A 23,609-nucleotide genomic window follows, 5' to 3' on the forward strand; every position below is an offset into this window, starting at 1 on the left:
CACCATGACGTGAAGTAGACGGTTTTGAACCTAGTCACACCCTAGACGCCCAACTACACCAATAATATCGATTGTTTAATTTACTTCTTTCGATCTAAAAATTTTCAACATGATGATGCGATTGTCAGTCTGCGGCGCTCTAGTACGATGAAAAGCGCTTTGGTACAAAATTGTGATTTTTTTTGTTTGTTTTGACATTGACTTTATTATATTTTTTACATATGCATTGTGTCGTATTCGATGCACTAGTGTATGTGAGTAGTTGTCAGGTATCCATTGATTTGGATTGATTGGACGCTAGTTTATTTTCATAGTGTATTGTGTGTTACTACAAAGAACCGATCAGATTTTATCATTGCATTTGATTCGAGAGTTAAATCTAATCGAAGAAGCAAAAAATTCAGTTGAAACAAAGTGATACTTTTAATGAAACAAAATTCGCGTCGGTGTTTTTTCATTGGTGGATGTGAGAGGGTGTGAACTGGGGAACTGAGTGTTTATCACAAAGAAAGTTTTTTTCCACAATTTTTACTCCGGATTTCGTGCGGATAAAGTGTAAACAAAGCGAATAAATTGCGACATTTTTATGCGGATTAAATGTAATAAATTGTGCAATTGTCGGCGAATTTCTTTTCTATTCAAATCGAATCGGCTATCAACCTATCAATACGAAAAAAAGTAGGCGAACCAAAAAGGGTGAGTTGTTACTTGTGTGTTTGTATAAATATCAATATTGGCCGATGGCGTTTTTTTTTCTCTTCTTCCCTGAATCATTTCTCGACTGTTATTCAATTTTGCGATTCCATCAATTCTCCGTTTCATTGCAAATGATTCATTTAATTTTATCAACAAAACAACAACAGCAAAATTTACTTTCAAGAAAAAAATCTAGTTATGGCTTTGCAATGGAAAAATTTATACCAAACGCTTGCAAACAGTAATCGAAGAGTGTATAAAGAGGCACAATATTCTATATATTATTTGTAGATCAATTGCATCAAAGTCCTTTGTCATCACGTTTGCATTTATTGTTCAGCACTTTTTTTTCCATTACAATAATAATCCGAAGTCTGAGAATTGAATTTTTAAAATTCATCTCTGGATGCTGAATGCTCAGTCCTTTTAAGGAAGTGTTGTGTTTTGTTTTCTGCATTGTCCGGCTTGTTTTGTGCAGTTTAAAGAAACCGTCAATAAAATGTAATGTATAACTCTCGGTGAAAAAGAAAAACATTGAGCATTTCAGTTCAGAATTTGAAATGGTCCAATGGTCATGCTTATTTTGAGATGATGTGCGAAGTCCATTGCGTTACGCATAAAAATGTGAAGACTTGCGAATATATTGCGACTCTGACGATATTTGTTGCTAGGGAAGGTTTCGATCCCTTCTCGCTCGTGTTCACTTGTCACTCTTTCAGCTCTATAGTTTTTACTTGTTGACTGTTGCTATCTGAAATAAAAGTTCTTTGATCGATACATTACTCCACAATTACAGTTTCACTTCTACAAATCGTATCGTATCCCATTTAACAATTCAGTAGCAAACTACCGTAAAGGATGGCCGAGAGAGACTATTGACGTAGTCCGATTACTCAATATTACAATACTCAAAACTATCAATTTTATAGTCGAGTTGAAATTATCATAATCTGTCGGTGAACACCTGACGATTAACAATGCTGATTTTTCATGTTCACTATAGCTATAATTAGCCAATTTTATGATTCATTTTCCATTCCAACGAATGTTTGAAATTTTGATTTTAGATATTTCGGTCACATAGTCATTTAACAGGTGTCAAGAGTTTACTAAACAATGTAAATATTTTTCATAATAAATAGAAACACCAATAACGCTTTGACGGTAGCAGGCGACCCGTACGTATACCTGATTATTTCGTATGAATTCGCCTGCGTGAGTGCATAATAATAGTCAGTCGAAAAACTTTCGTAATCTTGATACTTACTCGGTAATGTCAATAAAACACGAACGAGATCCACAATCGTCATTTGCTCGCAAAGACGTTTCCGGGTTACTGCAAATATTGAAGTTCTCTGAAACTGATTATTTCCCAGAAATTAACGTGATCATCATTTTCTGCTCTCCATTTTCTGTTACAAACACTTACAAAACACAAGATAAAACATATTCACGACTTTGTCGACTCAGATTTTTCTTGGCTGAGACATGATCACAACTTCAATAGTTACTTTAAAACTATTTCATTGAGTCCTCATGATCGTGATAAACTCTCTAAATGAAGGTCTTTTTCTAAATTTCTTATTTCTCTTCCTTCTCTCACTCTCTCCGAATACATAGAGATTCGGTATGGAGAAATGAGAGAAGTTGGAGAAATAAGAGATGGAGAAAAAGACGGTCATTTGAAGAGTTTATCACTGTATGTATATTTCATTTATAAATATTTAGACGAATTTTTTCAGCTGTTAATTCTGAGTTCTGGAAGAGAATTCGCTAAAACAGTCTTTTAGCATAACAATGTTTTTTCTAAACGACACTAGTTCGGAAATAGTTAATTGTGACATCGAGTGCAAAGTAATTTATTAGGCTCTAGATGTGTAATTATTACGCGTGCACATTATGATGCTGAGTTGCATAATAGTTATTTTCCTAACGCATGATAAAAAAGCCCTTTAGCATAAGTTAGGCACAACGTTGTTCCTAAACGACGTCGGAAAATACACAACGAAGAAGCGATATTTCAACACTATTAGGAAAATAACCATTTGTGCATTGGTCCATTTCAGTTCTCGGTTGGCACAAAGCATGTGTATTGTAATGAGATTTTTTCAGCACACGATCCAATTTTCCATACTCGCTCGGCTCGTATGGAATACTTGGGTCTAGCAGTCCCGGACGGGGTCTAGTGCTGAAAAAATCAACATTACTTGTAACACAATATACTCTTCTGACATCAGTGTCGAATTAACCGAGAAGAAAATATTCGTTTTTCGTAATTAGGTCTCTAAAAATTTAAATTCATCACCGCCACATGTTGCAAATCGTACTAGTATACTTGGTACTTTGTACGGGTCGTAATTATGTTTAATCTTAAATGTTGTTTGGCAATTCTTGAACATTGTTCGTTTCTATACTCGCAAGACTTTGCAAAATTAAAATTCATTTTTTTTGTGCAACATTAAAATTATCTTGATGTGATAATTTCTAAGAAATTCGATAGCTTTCATATCTGCACGGTCGTTTTATTTTTGTTAGAATTGAGTCGTAAGCGATTTTGGTTCGTTGTTTTTGTGTAATTTTTGTTAAACAACCTCTCGCGATTTCTCAATGTATTGGTATCATATGAAATTGTTGGAAATGATTCACTTTAATTTAATCTTTTCGTAATCGGAAGCGTATTATCTTGCGTTAAAATGGCAATCGACTAAAAACAATTCAAGACTAATACAAAATGTTCTTCAACATCCTATTTAGATAACCAAGACCGATTGTAAAAATGGCCTGGCGATTCAAGGCTTCAAAATACAAAAATGCAGCTCCGATTGTTCCAAAGCCAGAAGTGTGTGTCAGAGATATATGCGTGGGCTCATATCAAACATATGGCAATAACATTGCCGCATCGGCAATGTTTATGGCCTTTAATTGGGAGCATGCGGGTAAATACAGAGAGGACACAAGACTATTTTCTCGAAATTTGAAATATAATTTTAAAAAAAACAACAACTTTCAATTAGGCTCCAGTTTGGCTGTTCTTCCAATCGATGACTGCGGTCGTAAGAGCAAAACAATGCCCCTTCTACACGGCCATACAGACACAGTAACCGATCTACATTTCTCGCCATTTCACGATGGACTGTTAGCGACGGGATCTCAAGACTGCTTAGTCAAAATTTGGTACATTCCGGAGAAGGGTCTGGAAACGTCACTCTCGAATCCAGAGTGCACTTTCTCCCATAAGCAAAGGCGCGTCGAAACTGTTGGATTCCATCCAACGGCCGATTATCTTCTACATTCTACGTCTGCTGGCAATGTCAGCTTATGGGACATAACTTGCCAGAAAGAAGTGTTCGCCAATAACGAGCATCCGGAAGTTATTCAGTCATTGAGCTGGAAATTGGACGGTTCCATAATGGCGACTAGTTGTAAGGATAAAATGGTGCGTATCATTGATCCGAGGGCACAGAATTGCATGACAGCAATAGCTGAAAGCCACCAGAGTATTAAAGATTCGAGAGTTGTGTGGTTGGGCGACCAGAACCGTATTTTGACGACAGGTATTTTAACCAATTAATTGATCCAAAGTGGTGAGTTCAAAGTTCGAATATGTGCAAATTATAGGGTTCGACGCTGCTCGTCTTCGTCAGATAATAATTCGTGATTTAAGGAAATTCAATGTGCCAGAGAAGACATTAGAATTGGACTGTTCCACCGGCGTTTTAATGCCACTATTTGATCCGGATACCAATATGCTGTTCTTAGCTGGTAAAGGTGATACAACTATCTCTTACATGGAAGTCACCGACAAGGATCCACATCTTATCGAGGGTCTTCGCCATAATGGTAAAACAAACGTTTATTGGATCGTGTTATTAATCGTCTGACAAAATGTTCTATTTACAACAGGCGAACAGACCAAAGGTGCCTGTTTGGTACCGAAACGCGCTCTCCGCGTAATGGAAGGTGAGGTCAATCGCATCATGCAATTGACATCGAATTCTGTCATTCCGATCATGTATCAAGTACCGCGGAAGACATACCGAGATTTCCATGCCGATTTGTATCCGGATACGAATGGCTTCAAAACGAATTTGACTTGTGCCCACTGGTTGACTGGCGTTAATATGCCGGTGCCGAAAATGAGCCTCGATCCAGCGAAACGTGAGCTCGGCGATCAGCCAATTGTGGTAAGTATTTTTATAATTATGAGCATTTAGGGAGGGAGGGACAATACTCAACGAATAACAAACGGAAGACGAAACGTACTTCAATTGCAGTTGATATTTTGTAGTGTAAGCGATCGTTTCGATGCATTTCATTTTTTTTCATTTTAAATTTTGTGTTTCTCTCCTCTCTCTCTCTCTCTCTCTTCATTCTCTCTTTTTTTAAGAGGAAAATTTATTCGTTTTTTTTCCTGTTAAAAAAAATTAAAAATGCAAGACGTCCGTTCTCGTGTCTTTACCATTCACCGATCGAGGTTACTCTGGTGCATGATTAATAACAATGAAAGGCTAAATTTAGTTTTACTTTATTGATTGGAAAGAAAAATTATGATTCGTTGACTGCAATATCTCGTCTCTCTTTTCGTTGCTTCTGTGAATTTATTTGGAAGCAAAATGAAGACTGTACGAATTATAATACACAACGGCGGCAATAAAAGTTAATTTTAGTCGCGCAATTGTTACACGATTTTTTACATATACACACAATTCATACCGAACCGGATAAATCAAATAAAATAAACAGAAAACCGAAAGTAACCAATCTTGTCGTATTGCTCTGCTATAGATTCATCGCGGAAATCTTAATGAAATCATAAAAAATCAAGCAAACAAGCAATCCAAACCACTAGCCAATCAACAAAATTGCATAATGTCAATGGACAACAACGGAATTTCCAAGCAGAAATTGAAGGAAGAGGATACGGAAAATATTCCTCTGTCGAAAATCGATATTATCAAAAAGTTTGATAATAAATACCGCGAAGAGCACGAAAAGATGACGACCAAATTGAAGGATGAACGACCGGACGCCGCTGAAATACTCGAAAAAGAAGTTTTCGAGGAGGTACAATCGACCGAAAAGGAATTACCGTCACCAGTTCCACAGGGCCAAACGAAAAACGGTCATACCACTCCGCCGAAGCCTTTGCCACGCACAAGCCGAAATAATTCCGTGTCTGAACAGGGTAATGGTGTTGTTGTCACGGAAGAAATAAACGATAAAATTCCCCGGCCAGTTGCCAGACCAAGAACGACTACAAGCTATAAGGTTCGACGAGTCAAATTGTAATGTTGTGTTTTGATTAGAGTGATCTTTATCGTTTCCTCGTTTAGCATGCTGTACGTTTTGGGTTTTTTTGTTGTTGTTGTTGTTGGTTTTTAAATTATTTCATTCAATGTTCACTTGTTGGTAGGCGACACTTGTTCTTTTCAACACGATATCATTTATCCACATTTTGTTGTTTTTTATTGGTTTCGTTTTCGTACAAAAAAATCTGTTTGCGATTCTCGTTAATACCAAATTGCAAAGAAAGTCATTCGATTTAGTATCCGACAATACGTTCGGAATACCAGTCAATGCATTAGCGAAGGCGACACACCATACCAATATTTTACTTAAACGAATGTTTCCCTTCACTTCACATGCAAATCACTTTCCAATTTGGTATTACCGACTAACTTCAGTACGTTCTTACTGCGATCGGTTTAAAAAATTTATCTCTTGTACCGATTTCAGCCTCGCCTTGGTCCGAAACCATTCACTAGCTCGAACAGTGACATATCATTTGATAAAGTCTTTTCCGTGCCTCAAGTTCCCGGCGCTGACTCAACTGATATGGAACATGCACGCGACGAAAAGTCATTCGACAGTAATGATTGTAAGGATGACGATGAAGGTGTGGAAAAAGACGTAGATGTTCAAGGTATGGTAGACACAATACACCTGATCTGTAAAGCGTATTGCTAGACGATGTAAATAACAAAAAAAAATGATTAGATTCGACTGAAAAGAATGGCAGTGAGATTGAAGGGGTCATCATTAACGATTACGTTGAAAGTGACTCGTTGGAAGAGGATCTTCAGAAGGCCATTTCTACTGCAGAACGGAGAAAGGTATTTGTGCAACAAACAAATTTACACTGTCAATTCATGTCTACTAACCCACTAACGTTTCTACTTTACTATTTGCTCCACTCAACCGACTAACAGTTAACCGAAGATAATTCAGTGAAGGTTACTTTACATGACATTACCTCAACAACAATTTTCATTTAATGAAAACAAATTTCTCTCCCAAAATTCTTTCAGGTTTTCGAGAATAATCGTTCCGAATCGGAAAGTTCATATAATGGTGACGGAGACAAGACTGAGAATGAATTGCGTAGAATGTCCTTGAATCGGAATAGCATTGCTGAACGAAAGAGACTCTACGAAAATCGTTCGAAAAGCGTTCAGGAAGAGAAACCGCAATCACCACTGCCACTCATGTAATTACTGAAATTGAAACATTCAATGTTGTCTCGTCTGATCGAAAATCTTTTCATTTTGTTGATTAGTCGCAAAGATTCTCTGAAAAGTCGTAATGACAACGGCAAATTCAACGAAAAGAATCGTTGCTTCTCAGCCGACACAAACAAAAACGATGACAACGGCGACGAAGTGTTCAAAAAGCCGAATAGTAACAGAAATAGCAAAGCATCCGAAGTGAGCACTGCAACGAAGAGAACTTCAACCGTGTTCGGTATGCCGCTAAAGCGATTACTCTACCGTGCGATATGCTCACCACTTACCGTAACGTTTCAGGTAAAGTTTCGAAATTCCGCCATTTAAAGGGAACACCGGGTCACAAGTCATCCCACATTGAAAACATCAGGAACATCAGTCGTCAAATACCAGGAGAGTGTAATGGCTTCCACGCTAATCATAAACGTGTAGCGGTGCCGATATCTGGTCCTGGCGGCAAAATAGCTGTTTATGAACTGAGCAAACCAGGCCGATTGCCCGATGGCGTCATACCGTCATTAGTCAACGGTAGTAACATTATGGACTTCCAGTGGAATCCGTTTGATGCGTCAATGCTCGCAGGTAAGAAAATAATCTGTGCCTTTTGGATGAACGGGAAGGTACAATTCATTCCATAATGATCCCAGTTGCTTGCGATGATGGCATTGTCAAAATGTGGCGCATTCCCGACGAGGGACTGAACGAGCCGACAAACGTTCCAGAAAGTGAATTGCCAGCTCATTCGGACAAAATCTATTTCATTCGCTTTCATCCATTGGCGAAGAATGTCTTGCTCACTGCCAGCTACGATATGTCGATAAAATTATGGTGTCTGGAAACGATGACAGAGAAATTGTGCTTGAAAGGTCATACCGACCAAATATTTGACTTTGCTTGGAGTCCATGCGGTGTGTATGGCGCAAGTGTTTGTAAGGATGGCAAAATTAGAATCTACAATCCACGGAAATCCGAAAATCCTATCGCAGAAGGACCCGGTCCGGTTGGTACTAGAGGTGCTAGAATTAGTTATGCTATCGAAGGACATTACATTCTTTGTACAGGATTTGATAAGTAATTCGAGAACACGAAACTACGTCCTCAGGTGCAGAATCAAATCGAATAATTTTTGTTTGTAATTTCCAGAGTGTCAGAGAGGCGAATCAGCATTTACACAGTCAATGATTTGACCACACCGCTTAACACCGTTGGTTTAGATGTTGCTCCTGCTATTCTCATGCCATTTTACGATGAAGATAGCTCCACTCTGTTCGTGACTGGAAAGGTAACATTTTCTAAAGCGTAAAGATCAGTCAAGCTGAACAAAAAATTCTTCCAGGGCGATTCCACAATCTATGCATTCGAAATAACAGATGAGGCACCGCATATATGTCCCCTATCACACCACAGGGTGTCAACACTGCATCAAGGTCTTAGTTTTTTGACCAAAAATCATTGTGATGTCACTGCTGTCGAGTTTGCCAAAGCTTTACGTCTGACAAACAACACCATTGAACCATTAAGCTTTACCGTTCCGCGAATCAAAGTATGAATTGTCATGTGACCATTCTGTGGAAGCGTCAATTTGATTTTGCTTCTTTTCAAAATTTCAGAATGAATTGTTCCAAGACGATCTGTTTCCTCCCACTCGTGTCACATGGACCGAAACAATGAGCAGCGGCGAATGGTTTAGTTTGAAAGATAAAAAGGTTCAGAAAATCAGTTTGCAGCCCGAGGGAATGGAAAGTTGTGAGTGAACTTTGGTTCGAATGAAATCGACGGGAGAATAATGATGTGAATTTCCATTTGCAGTGTCGTCTATTCAGCCGAATCCCCAGCCACAAAATAAATCTACTGATCAAACGCCAAATATTATGCAGACTTTCAACAGACACGGTAACGACTTTGACAAGTCCAAACAGGATGAGGTGAGTTGTTTATTGATAACATAAAGATTTGAAATCAATCTCTTGGAATTACTTAGATCAAAAATGAAGTCAAAGATTTGACACACACAAAAAACTACTGAACTGCAGTTTTTTTCCAAACTTACGAGTTAAAAAAAAATTATCTCTGTCGATAATAGGTCCTGCCTTCGATGTGAGAGTTAGCTTTCCATTTACAAGCAAAACAATGCAATCAAATAATCGATGGGAAAGAAACGTAACATCCGGTGAAAAACCGATCAAACGATATGACCTTGTCCGTAATGGCCATATATGGGCAGATACGCTTTCGAAATTTTTATTAAAATTGCTTGATGTCTCTTACGAGTGGTAATCAAGCCTTTTTCTTATGCCCTTATGCTGATAAGAGTGAGATCAACTAAAATAATGAAACCTCAAAACAGGGAAAAGCAAACGAAAGAACGGGATAAAATTTCGTCGACTTGGAGTGGACTTCCACTAAAGTCGATCCAACCGTTTGCAGTGAAACTTATCCAAGGATGTTTTTCCATATTATGGTACTACAGAGACTAAGCTCTCTCACCATACATGCCATGTCTTGGACTTATGTCACTGCAGCCGGTCAGGGACTTGGGAAAATCACCTATTTTTCCACCTAAAATGATTGATACAGTCCCTAAACTTTAAAAATATTTGATTTCAGTATATTTAGCTAATCCTTCTGTCACATCTTTTGACAGCTTTTTACGTTTTAGTACGTTTTCTCTCCCAGCAGCAAAAACCCTATCCCAGTACAAAAAGTATATCGAATGCCGCAAATGCATTTAAAAACGAACATTCGTTGAAATACTTTTTTATCACACCAAATCTTTATCATTTTATACAAATATGTTCATCTTTATAATAACACAACATCGGTGATTTGCATGCAATTTAAACAAAACCAAATCAATTGTTCATGTGTTACATTTACATTATGGAAGAGGAATGTCTTATTCTTTATCCAAATTTGTGCACAGCTAACTGTGTTTTTCTTTCTTTGTTTAACAAGTGTAACTTTCTGCAATAAGTCACTAAATAAACATTTCGATAAACTACAAAATAATTCAAAAATATTGTATTGTGGCTTGCCTACGTCTACGATATGCAAATTTATTAAATTTTTGTGGACGAAAGAGCGACGCAATCTCAATAAACTAAACAGACATCTGAAACAAATTATGATCGGATCTACTACCCTCTCGTTTTCATACGTTTTGTTCATTATTTCATTATTGTTCCTTGACATTAGAGATTTTTTTTTTTTTTTCATTGTGCAAAAGTCAACCGACAAGAGGACAGCGAATTATAAAACTTGTTCTTCAATTTGTAAATTTTAATTTAATTTTTGTGCTTTATTGTGACTTTGATATCAATTTCTATCAGTATTTTCGAAATTAGTTCAGCTAAATGCAAAGGAGTTGCGTGTTCAAATGTTGGATTTGTTGTATTAAATCAGTAAAAATGTTTTCTGTTTTGATCGTCTACAATCATTGTTTGGAATATTCTGTTTCGAATAGTTAACAATATTATTAACCAAGATGGCTCAGTATGTTTCTCAATTCGTCGGTCCGAAAATCAATAAATTGAAACAACTTTAAACATTTTGACCTTAACGCCATAATATCAGCTGTGGCTCAAAATATAAATACAAAAATCAAATTAGAATTTCTTACGTGTAGTCGAATTGACTTCAGACATAATTTTGTCATTTCGCTTGCACGTAAGGTGCGAGTTTTTTTAAAAGGAATTTTAACGTGATCTTATGTGTTTAAAGATTGAATTAATAGCTGATGTGTTATGTGACAATAAAGTCACGAAGCGTCGGAAAATGTTTCAATTTTGGATATTTTGATCGACAAATCGAGAGACATGAAACCTCTAAAATGTGCAATAACTATTCGGTATAAGTATTACCGCTGTGCATTTTATATGTGATTATGATGGCCAATAATATTGATGATGTCTCTAATATCTGCAAGTTCGAACAAAACGCCTTTACGTTGCAGTTTGTAAATGGATGAATTCCCTAAGATGAAACAACACGCCTTTACGTTTCTCTTCGTAAATGGAATTGTACAAACGCCTTTATGTTACATTTCGTATAAGGATGAATTCCCAAGGATTGTACAAAAATACTTTACAGTAAAGGCTTTACGTTACATTTCGTAAAAGGATAAATTACTAATTGATAAGATTAACAATAAACAGATTATCAATAAGAAAAAAAAATTAACAAAATGTTTGTTAAATCCTAGCGATTTTTTGATTTTGATTTTTTGGTGAGATTTGGTGACATCACAAAAATTCGCATCACAAAGATCCGCACTGACTTAAAACACCTCTTTGTCTTATTTTGTCATAAATTGTTCACTCCTTTTATTTGATTGCAAAGAAATTTTCAGAACAAACAGAAAGATGCTTTAAAGAGGAGGTATTTCTTGTCTACCTCTTGAATAAAATTTAAACTCATGTGAATACGGCCGCAAAGCTCACAGTAGTTGAAATTTTCTAGATTAAAAGACTTTTTTAGCAAATAAATCTACTGAATTGACCCGATTTGCTCATCAATAAGGTATGCAACTAGTGTGTTTACGGCCCTCGCTTCGCTCTGGCCGCAAAGTTCACACTCGTTGATTTTTTTTCTAGCATAGACAGCAAGAAATCACTCATAGAAGTCTTTTCAGAACAAATCATAGATTATTGATCCATCATTTTCCATTAACGTTAACTTCGTTAGTAATTTCAGTTCTGTCGAAATTACTCCGTATGATAAGGAGACAGAGCCATCACAAATTTCATTCTTAGTCGAATAATTTTTTTTGTTGAGGATTATTCAAGCTATCGAGCAACAAGCAAGTCGAACTTTGATGTGAGACAAAATATTGCGTTGCGTGTTTCTGTCTTTTTTACCTATGCATAAAAAATGCATATAAATCGACGACATATTTTCATGGTCGGCAATTTTGTCAATTTTAATTTTGTTTACGAGATCCCAAAATTGTTTCTTCCCCCGAAGTAATCCATGAATCGTCTGTATTCAATTCTATTTGCATTCAATGCAACACTTTCAAAATGGATCTTATCGATATAATTTTAACATTTAATGAATTTTGTAGGCGGATTAGCTCAAAAAAGACAATTTTTCTTTTAAATAATTGCGCCAATATATTTCGTCTTTAGTTCAAACATTTAAAAAAAAGTCAAAAATGTAAAAACAACTGATTTTGTCATGCAAAAATATAGATAAAAATTGACAAAATTGCCGACCACGAAAATATGTCGTCGATTTATATGCATTTTTTATGCATAGGTAAAAAGACAGAAACACGCAACGCAATATTTGTCTTACAAGCAAGTCGAACTTTGATGTGAGACAAAATATTGCGTTGCGTGTTTCTGTCTTTTTTACCTATGCATAAAAAATGCATGTAAATCGACGACATATTTTCATGGTCGGCAATTTTGTCAATTTTAATTTTGTTTACGAGATCCCAAAATTGTTTCTTCCCCCGAAGTAATCCATGAATCGTCTGTATTCAATTCTATTTGCATTCAATGCAACACTTTCAAAATGGATCTTATCGATATAATTTTAACATTTAATGAATTTTGTAGGCGGATTAGCTCAAAAAAGACAATTTTTCTTTTAAATAATTGCGCCAATATATTTCGTCTTTAGTTCAAACATTTAAAAAAAAGTCAAAAATGTAAAAACAACTGATTTTGTCATGCAAAAATATAGATAAAAATTGACAAAATTGACGACCACGAAAATATGTCGTCGATTTATATGCATTTTTTATGCATAGGTAAAAAAGACAGAAACACGCAACGCAATATTTGTCTTACAAGCAAGTCGAACTTTGATGTGAGACAAAATATTGCGTTGCGTGTTTCTGTCTTTTTTACCTATGCATAAAAAATGCATGTAAATCGACGACATATTTTCATGGTCGGCAATTTTGTCAATTTTAATTTTGTTTACGAGATCCCAAAATTGTTTCTTCCCCCGAAGTAATCCATGAATCGTCTGTATTCAATTCTATTTGCATTCAATGCAACACTTTCAAAATGGATCTTATCGATATAATTTTAACATTTAATGAATTTTGTAGGCGGATTAGCTCAAAAAAGACAATTTTTCTTTTAAATAATTGCGCCAATATATTTCGTCTTTAGTTCAAACATTTAAAAAAAAGTCAAAAATGTAAAAACAACTGATTTTGTCATGCAAAAATATAGATAAAAATTGACAAAATTGCCGACCACGAAAATATGTCGTCGATTTATATGCATTTTTTATGCATAGGTAAAAAAGACAGAAACACGCAACGCAATATTTGTCTTACAAGCAAGTCGAACTTTGATGTGAGACAAAATATTGCGTTGCGTGTTTCTGTTTTTTTTTTACCTATGCATAAAAAATGCATGTAAATCGACGACATATTTTCATGGTCGGCAATTTTGTCAATTTTAATTTTGTTTACGAGATCCCAAAATTGTTTCTTCCCCCGAAGTAATCCATGAATCGTCTGTATTCAATTCTATTTGCATTCAATGCAACACTTTCAAAATGGATCTTATCGATATAATTTTAACATTTAATGAATTTTGTAGGCGGATTAGCTCAAAAAAGACAATTTTTCTTTTAAATAATTGCGCCAATATATTTCGTCTTTAGTTCAAACATTTAAAAAAAAGTCAAAAATGTAAAAACAACTGATTTTGTCATGCAAAAATATAGATAAAAATTGACAAAATTGCCGACCACGAAAATATGTCGTCGATTTATATGCATTTTTTATGCATAGGTAAAAAAGACAGAAACACGCAACGCAATATTTGTCTTACAAGCAAGTCGAACTTTGATGTGAGACAAAATATTGCGTTGCGTGTTTCTGTTTTTTTTTTACCTATGCATAAAAAATGCATGTAAATCGACGACATATTTTCATGGTCGGCAATTTTGTCAATTTTAATTTTGTTTACGAGATCCCAAAATTGTTTCTTCCCCCGAAGTAATCCATGAATCGTCTGTATTCAATTCTATTTGCATTCAATGCAACACTTTCAAAATGGATCTTATCGATGTAATTTTAACATTTAATGAATTTTGTAGGCGGATTAGCTCAAAAAAGACAATTTTTCTTTTAAATAATTGCGCCAATATATTTCGTCTTTAGTTCAAACATTTAAAAAAAAGTCAAAAATGTAAAAACAACTGATTTTGTCATGCAAAAATATAGATAAAAATTGACAAAATTGCCGACCACGAAAATATGTCGTCGATTTATATGCATTTTTTATGCATAGGTAAAAAAGACAGAAACACGCAACGCAATATTTGTCTTACAAGCAAGTCGAACTTTGATGTGAGACAAAATATTGCGTTGCGTGTTTCTGTTTTTTTTTACCTATGCATAAAAAATGCATGTAAATCGACGACATATTTTCATGGTCGGCAATTTTGTCAATTTTAATTTTGTTTACGAGATCCCAAAATTGTTTCTTCCCCCGAAGTAATCCATGAATCGTCTGTATTCAATTCTATTTGCATTCAATGCAACACTTTCAAAATGGATCTTATCGATATAATTTTAACATTTAATGAATTTTGTAGGCGGATTAGCTCAAAAAAGACAATTTTTCTTTTAAATAATTGCGCCAATATATTTCGTCTTTAGTTCAAACATTTAAAAAAAAAGTCAAAAATGTAAAAACAACTGATTTTGTCATGCAAAAATATAGATAAAAATTGACAAAATTGCCGACCACGAAAATATGTCGTCGATTTATATGCATTTTTTATGCATAGGTAAAAAAGACAGAAACACGCAACGCAATATTTGTCTTACAAGCAAGTCGAACTTTGATGTGAGACAAAATATTGCGTTGCCTGTTTCTGTCTTTTTTACCTATGCATAAAAATAGTCATTTGTGTACCTGTTTTGGACGATTGATTTTAGGCAATTTCGCGGATTGTAGACCGAACGAAGTGAGGTCTACAAGCGAAAGTGCCTTAAATCAACCGTCCCAAACAGGTGCACATGTGAGTTTTCATGCAGAGGGCCGGAAACCCGAGAAAATTCGAAAAATTGCCCTCATTTTCGGCCCCGAAGCATGAAAATGCATATAAATCGACGACATATTTTCATGGTCGGCAATTTTGTCAATTTTAATTTTGTTTACGAGATCCCAAAATTGTTTCTTCCCCCGAAGTAATCCATGAATCGTCTGTATTCAATTCTATTTGCATTCAATGCAACACTTTCAAAATGGATCTTATCGATATAATTTTAACATTTAATGAATTTTGTAGGCGGATTAGCTCAAAAAAGACAATTTTTCTTTTAAATAATTGCGCCAATATATTTCGTCTTTAGTTCAAACATTTAAAAAAAAGTCAAAAATGTAAAAACAACTGATTTTGTCATGCAAAAATATAGATAAAAATTGACAAAATTGCCGACCACGAAAGTATGTCGTCGATTTATATGCATTTTTTATGCATAGGTAAAAAAGACAGAAACACGCAACGCAATATTTGTCTTACAAGCAAGTCGAACTTTGATGTGAGACAAAATATTGCGTTGCGTGTTTCTGTCTTTTTTACCTATGCATAAAAAATGCATATAAATCGACGACATATTTTCATGGTCGGCAATTTTGTCAATTTTAATTTTGTTTACGAGATCCCAAAATTGTTTCTTCCCCCGAAGTAATCCATGAATCGTCTGTATTCAATTCTATTTGCATTCAATGCAACACTTTCAAAATGGATCTTATCGATATAATTTTAACATTTAATGAATTTTGTAGGCGGATTAGCTCAAAAAAGACAATTTTTCTTTTAAATAATTGCGCCAATATATTTCGTCTTTAGTTCAAACATTTAAAAAAAAGTCAAAAATGTAAAAACAACTGATTTTGTCATGCAAAAATATAGATAAAAATTGACAAAATTGCCGACCACGAAAATATGTCGTCGATTTATATGCATTTTTTATGCATAGGTAAAAAAGACAGAAACACGCAACGCAATATTTGTCTTACAAGCAAGTCGAACTTTGATGTGAGACAAAATATTGCGTTGCGTGTTTCTGTCTTTTTTACCTATGCATAAAAAATGCATATAAATCGACGACATATTTTCATGGTCGGCAATTTTGTCAATTTTAATTTTGTTTACGAGATCCCAAAATTGTTTCTTCCCCCGAAGTAATCCATGAATCGTCTGTATTCAATTCTATTTGCATTCAATGCAACACTTTCAAAATGGATCTTATCGATATAATTTTAACATTTAATGAATTTTGTAGGCGGATTAGCTCAAAAAAGACAATTTTTCTTTTAAATAATTGCGCCAATATATTTCGTCTTTAGTTCAAACATTTAAAAAAAAGTCAAAAATGTAAAAACAACTGATTTTGTCATGCAAAAATATAGATAAAAATTGACAAAATTGCCGACCACGAAAGTATGTCGTCGATTTATATGCATTTTTTATGCATAGGTAAAAAAGACAGAAACACGCAACGCAATATTTGTCTTACAAGCAAGTCGAACTTTGATGTGAGACAAAATATTGCGTTGCGTGTTTCTGTCTTTTTTACCTATGCATAAAAAATGCATATAAATCGACGACATATTTTCATGGTCGGCAATTTTGTCAATTTTAATTTTGTTTACGAGATCCCAAAATTGTTTCTTCCCCCGAAGTAATCCATGAATCGTCTGTATTCAATTCTATTTGCATTCAATGCAACACTTTCAAAATGGATCTTATCGATATAATTTTAACATTTAATGAATTTTGTAGGCGGATTAGCTCAAAAAAGACAATTTTTCTTTTAAATAATTGCGCCAATATATTTCGTCTTTAGTTCAAACATTTAAAAAAAAGTCAAAAATGTAAAAACAACTGATTTTGTCATGCAAAAATATAGATAAAAATTGACAAAATTGCCGACCACGAAAATATGTCGTCGATTTATATGCATTTTTTATGCATAGGTAAAAAAGACAGAAACACGCAACGCAATATTTGTCTTACAAGCAAGTCGAACTTTGATGTGAGACAAAATATTGCGTTGCGTGTTTCTGTCTTTTTTACCTATGCATAAAAAATGCATATAAATCGACGACATATTTTAGTGGTCGTCAATTTTGTCAATTTTTATCTATATTTTTGCATGACAAAATCAGTTGTTTTTACATTTTTGACTTTTTTTTTAAATGTTTGAACTAAAGACGAAATATATATTGGCATTTATTCCCTTGACTGAAAGTCATGGGTCTTACGGATGATAAACACTCTAAAATGTTTGTCACAAAATGTTCACTATGATTGAAAATACATGAATGTATGACCAAAAATCTTAAATACAGAAAATGTTTGTCACACTTTGTTCATTTTTTGATAACACGATAACTCGAGTAATTCTCAATGGATTTCCAATTTTTTTTTTATTCGACGGGGAATTAAATTCCTGAGGTTAAGTTCGAAGATGGGCTATGATGTACCGATGATTTTAAAGATATTCCCAAAAGAATTTTTGTCTCATTGCTTGATAACACGATAACTTGAGCAATCTTCAACTGAGTTCCAAATTATTTTTTTTATTTGACGAGGAATTAAATTCTTTAGGTTAAGTTCGAAGATAGGCTATAACAGACTGGGGAGCTCGGAGATATTCTCGAAAGAATTTTTGTCTTGTCTCTTGATAACAAGATAACTCGAGTAATTCTTAGTGGATTTCCAAAAACTTTTTTTATCGAAGAGGAATTCAATTCCTCAGGTCAAGTTTGAAGATGGGCTATAACGGACCGGTGATCTTAAAGATATTCTTAATAGAATTTTTGGCTCGTCGCTTGATTCCACGATAACTTGAATAATCCTAAACGGATTTCCAAAAACTTCTTTTTAATCGACGGGGAATTCAATTCCTCACGTTAAGTTCAAAGATGGGCTATAATAGACCGGAGATCTCTGAGATATTCCCAAAAGAATTTTTGGGTCAACGTTTGATAACTTGAGTATTTCTCAACAGATTTCCAAAACTTTTTTTTAATCGAGAGGAATTAAATTCCTGAGGTTAAGTTTGAAGATGGCCAATAACGGACGAGTCACCTTAGAGCAGGTCTTAGAGATATTCCCAAAAGAATTTTCGTCTCGTCGGTCGCTTGATAGCACGATAGCTTGAATAATCCTCAACAAAAAAAATTATTCGACTAAGAATGAAATTTGTGATGGCTCTGTCTCCTTATCATACGGAGTAATTTCGACAGAACTGAAATTACTAACGAAGTTAACGTTAATGGAAAATGATGGATCAATAATCTATGATTTGTTCTGAAAAGACTTCTATGAGTGATTTCTTGCTGTCTATGCTAGAAAAAAAATCAACGAGTGTGAACTTTGCGGCCAGAGCGAAGCGAGGGCCGTAAACACACTAGTTGCATACCTTATTGATGAGCAAATCGGGTCAATTCAGTAGATTTATTTGCTAAAAAAGTCTTTTAATCTAGAAAATTTCAACTACTGTGAGCTTTGCGGCCGTATTCACATGAGTTTAAATTTTATTCAAGAGGTAGACAAGAAATACCTCCTCTTTAAAGCATCTTTCTGTTTGTTCTGAAAATTTCTTTGCAATCAAATAAAAGGAGTGAACAATTTATGACAAAATAAGACAAAGAGGTGTTTTAAGTCAGTGCGGATCTTTGTGATGCGAATTTTTGTGATGTCACCAAATCTCACCAAAAAATCAAAATCAAAAAATCGCTAGGATTTAACAAACATTTTGTCAATTTTTTTTTCTTAATGATAATCTGTTTATTGTTAATCTTATCAATTAGTAATTTATCCTTTTACGAAATGTAACGTAAAGCCTTTACTGTAAAGTATTTTTGTACAATCCTTGGGAATTCATCCTTATACGAAATGTAACATAAAGGCGTTTGTACAATTCCATTTACGAAGAGAAACGTAAAGGCGTGTTGTTTCATCTTAGGGAATTCATCCATTTACAAACTGCAACGTAAAGGCGTTTTGTTCGAACTTGCAGATATTAGAGACATCATCAATATTATTGGCCATCATAATCACATATAAAATGCACAGCGGTAATACTTATACCGAATAGTTATTGCACATTTTAGAGGTTTCATGTCTCTCGATTTGTCGATCAAAAATATCCAAAATTGAAACATTTTCCGACGCTTCGTGACTTTATTGTCACATAACACATCAGCTATTAATTCAATCTTTAAACACATAAGATCACGTTAAAATTCCTTTTAAAAAAACTCGCACCTTACGTGCAAGCGAAATGACAAAATTATGTCTGAAGTCAATTCGACTACACGTAAGAAATTCTAATTTGATTTTTGTATTTATATTTTGAGCCACAGCTGATATTATGGCGTTAAGGTCAAAATGTTTAAAGTTGTTTCAATTTATTGATTTTCGGACCGACGAATTGAGAAACATACTGAGCCATCTTGGTTAATAATATTGTTAACTATTCGAAACAGAATATTCCAAACAATGATTGTAGACGATCAAAACAGAAAACATTTTTACTGATTTAATACAACAAATCCAACATTTGAACACGCAACTCCTTTGCATTTAGCTGAACTAATTTCGAAAATACTGATAGAAATTGATATCAAAGTCACAATAAAGCACAAAAATTAAATTAAAATTTACAAATTGAAGAACAAGTTTTATAATTCGCTGTCCTCTTGTCGGTTGACTTTTGCACAATGAAAAAAAAAAAAATCTCTAATGTCAAGGAACAATAATGAAATAATGAACAAAACGTATGAAAACGAGAGGGTAGTAGATCCGATCATAATTTGTTTCAGATGTCTGTTTAGTTTATTGAGATTGCGTCGCTCTTTCGTCCACAAAAATTTAATAAATTTGCATATCGTAGACGTAGGCAAGCCACAATACAATATTTTTGAATTATTTTGTAGTTTATCGAAATGTTTATTTAGTGACTTATTGCAGAAAGTTACACTTGTTAAACAAAGAAAGAAAAACACAGTTAGCTGTGCACAAATTTGGATAAAGAATAAGACATTCCTCTTCCATAATGTAAATGTAACACATGAACAATTGATTTGGTTTTGTTTAAATTGCATGCAAATCACCGATGTTGTGTTATTATAAAGATGAACATATTTGTATAAAATGATAAAGATTTGGTGTGATAAAAAAGTATTTCAACGAATGTTCGTTTTTAAATGCATTTGCGGCATTCGATATACTTTTTGTACTGGGATAGGGTTTTTGCTGCTGGGAGAGAAAACGTACTAAAACGTAAAAAGCTGTCAAAAGATGTGACAGAAGGATTAGCTAAATATACTGAAACCAAATATTTTTAAAGTTTATGGACTGTATCACCAACAGGTCAACATGGTTGAGTTGTGCCATTTCCGATACCGTCAGCAGACAAACCTTCTATAATTCCATTAAAAAAAAGGAAAATTAATTGCTGATATGGTAGCGGGACTAATCAACCGACGGGGACATTTAATTCGATAATTTTCAATCAATTGTCGAACCAATTACTGAAACTGGTCCATTCTGCAGCAAAGTGCGAGTAAACTGGCGACAGACTGGTCGCTTCCAGACGTTGCAGACGAAGCAATATAAATTTTCTGAGCGAAATAATACAAAATTGTAAATATTATTTGCATGATACATTGAGTTCTCCGAAATACCAATACCTTAAAGAGAACGCAGTCAAAGCCCGGGTAAAAATATAAGTCTCAAAGGTTCTAAATACGTAGTCTCTCTGTATCAAGTCCCATGTATTTTGAGACCATGAGACTATGCATTTCGAACCTTTGAGACCTTTATTTTAACTCGGGAGTAATGACCGAAAGTAATAACGAAAACTAAAAATGTTGAAATGTTGAAATACGTACCATTTGTATGAGAGAACACCAAGTGTTCGCTATGAGAACACATGTAAGATTCCTGACCCATGATCAAAGTACCAATCAGGTGGTACAATTTTCAAAATTCGTTAAGAACAGATTTTGCCGATCATCCTTCACAAACATATTACCTTCGTGCAAAATGTAAAATGTACCTTTTTCCTGTTCTGCTCGAAAAAAAGACATTTTGAAATGTACCTTTTTCCTGTAGTTTCATTTCCACCACTACCATTTGCAACATAATCGTAGAGCAGGTGGTGTGTATACTCAAAATGTGCGTCTCTTCAAGGCCTACAAGGCTAGCTAAAAAAGTTTTTTCCCAACTAATCGCGAGAAAACGATTTTGGAGCTCTGGCAGGCTTTTATTTCATGATCTCGAGCGTCGACAACAAAATAAAGTTTTTCTACGTTTTACTCAAAAAAGTTCAACGAATCGAATGATTCAATAATATATGTGACCCCTTGTCCCTAAATGTATGATTTTGTTCGATGTTTTGGCGATATCACTCTTAATTGTTGAAAGTTAGGAAATGAAAGCTTCTAAAAACCTTTTGAAACATAAAATAGGAGGATTTTTAAAGCGTGTGAGACCTGCAATTTAGCATAAAATGATTGAATTTCAAATTTTTTTCATTTCCGTGTTTCATTGTTGATCGTGCATTGAGACGTTTGGTGTTTCTTTTATCACAGATACAAAAAGCACTTAGTGCTCGAATGGAATACAACACAAAACTTGAGCAGGATGACATGGAAGGAGTTCCAGACGAAGAATGGAATGAATGAACGACGGGACAGCGAGAACGTAAAGGACTACACAGAAGAAAAAGAAAGGAAAATGTTTAAAAAAAAAATTGAAGTAAAATGGAAACTGTCTGAACGCTTTTTTTCCCCACTACTCACTAACTCTAGTACTTAAATTTCCATACTTTTTGTTTTTGTTTGGTTTTTCTTTTTTTGTAAGAGATAAGGCGAAATTCATATAATCCATAAAATTAAAACTAAAATACGATTTTTATACAATTTTTCTAAGAATTATAAGAGGATGAGAACGAGAGAACAACAAGGATAATGAAGAAAGAAAAAAATAAAACAAACAAAACACAAAAAAATTATTAAAGAAACACAAATGGTTGTTAAACTTATATTATATTTAGCTAAATAATTACAATTATTCACATCGACGAAAAGATAAAATTATTTAGTCACATCACCCACATTAATTACACACACACACACAAGCAGACACTCTCTGGTGATTTTCGAATTCCATTTCGAATGAAATATATTTAAAATTTTGTGCGATTGAAGTATAAAATGGAATGGAAGAAGAAGAAAACAAATAATGCTTTTTGTGCCATGAAAATAATTAATTTATTTTTTGTTCTGATTTTTCGTTTACCGTTTTCGCTTTATAATTATATTGAAATCGAACCATTTTTCGAAGCCACACGTATCGATGCGATTTGTAATTACACATTTTGATTCAATGGAATTGGTTTTTTTTTTGTTTCTTTTCGTCTCGCAAAAAATTTCTGTTTAAAATTTGTAAAGATAAAACTATCGGTGTGCGTTAAGGAAATATAAATGGAAGTGAGCGCTCAGATTTAATAATAATCCAAGTTCATCTAATTAATTACGAATTGAAAATGTTAAATTAATTTTAGGTTCCATTTGGATTAGCTTTTGTGTGATATTTTTTTCATTTTTTTTTTATTATTTCTCTCATCATTTTTCCCATTTAAATTAATTAATTTTTCGATTAAATTTTTTCTTCTTGTTATTTTGTAGTTATTGCTGTGACAATGTCGTATTACTAATTATATTTATTAATTATTTTCCTCGTTTTTTTTTTACTTTTAGACATTTTCTATTTAATTTAGTCCAATCAAAATTAACTGCCATTTAACCGCCACATTGATGTGCATTCTAGTTATTTAACAAAACAATCTAGAGACCGACAGAAAGTCTCCAATTTTTTTGTGACGTTTTAATACTGATCCGGGGCGAAGCCGTCAATATTATCACACGAAAAAGTGACTTTCAATTTTTACATCCCTAGTTGTGTATCCAACTTTACACACGAACGACACAAACAACTGGGTCGCACTGGCTATACCAAAGGGCGCTCCTGTAAAATGTAGGAGCAGCCGCTTATAGTGAAGAGATGACGCCAAAAATCTCTCTTGACGGGCGACAATATAGCAAATTCAATAAAATTACTAAATTACTTGTGATTTTCCAAGTATGGTCATATGGCCAGTCCGGGCCTGCACAAAAAAAAATAAAAATTACTTTACAACCCTTGTGATTGTAGAGGTTATTCATGAAAATCCATTTACACCGTCACAGGCAAATTCACAATGGCTAAGTCTAATATAATTGAATAGCGGCCAACCGTACCACAGACGAACACTCGTACCCTCCCTAACATGACCATTTCACTGAAAATTGAATAGCGAGTTGTGTAAAATAAAATATTTTGATTTTGTGATGTAAGACTACGTATTTCCGT

The 23,609-nt window shown here is 34.2% G+C and overlaps 1 protein-coding gene across 3 annotated transcripts; it reads left to right on the plus strand.

Moving 5' to 3' along the window:
- The first annotated feature begins 236 nt into the window (after positions 1-236).
- LOC119067261 (coronin-7) lies at positions 237-22,431 on the plus strand. 3 transcript variants are annotated; one of them, XM_037170138.1, is made up of 18 exons: positions 237-696; positions 3,451-3,632; positions 3,711-4,250; positions 4,315-4,536; positions 4,600-4,880; positions 5,482-5,964; positions 6,433-6,619; positions 6,694-6,809; positions 6,906-6,929; positions 7,005-7,183; positions 7,253-7,437; positions 7,500-7,781; positions 7,847-8,270; positions 8,343-8,481; positions 8,536-8,742; positions 8,810-8,945; positions 9,009-9,124; positions 21,788-22,431. In XM_037170138.1, exons 2-18 carry the CDS (start codon positions 3,473-3,475, stop codon positions 21,878-21,880), a joined length of 3,774 nt encoding a protein of 1,257 aa, XP_037026033.1. In that variant the 5' UTR covers positions 237-696; positions 3,451-3,472; the 3' UTR covers positions 21,881-22,431. The 3 variants fall into 3 exon arrangements, with proteins under 3 accessions (XP_037026033.1, XP_037026034.1, XP_037026035.1); XM_037170139.1 differs by lacking the exon at positions 6,906-6,929; XM_037170140.1 differs by lacking the exon at positions 5,482-5,964.
- Positions 22,432-23,609: the final 1,178 nt, after the last annotated feature.

Source organism: Bradysia coprophila, assembly GCF_014529535.1.
Source record: "Bradysia coprophila strain Holo2 chromosome X unlocalized genomic scaffold, BU_Bcop_v1 contig_12, whole genome shotgun sequence".
Taxonomy (NCBI): Eukaryota; Metazoa; Arthropoda; class Insecta; order Diptera; family Sciaridae; genus Bradysia; species Bradysia coprophila.

Coding starts and splice junctions, on each gene's coding strand:
- LOC119067261 (XM_037170138.1), top strand. CDS start 3,473: ATGGCCTGGCGATTCAAGGCTTCAAAATACAAAAATGCAGCTCCGATT. Junction 7,782..7,846: donor TGATGCGTCAATGCTCGCAG/GTAAGAAAATAA, acceptor TAATGATCCCAG/TTGCTTGCGATGATGGCATT. Junction 8,271..8,342: donor CTTTGTACAGGATTTGATAA/GTAATTCGAGAA, acceptor TGTAATTTCCAG/AGTGTCAGAGAGGCGAATCA.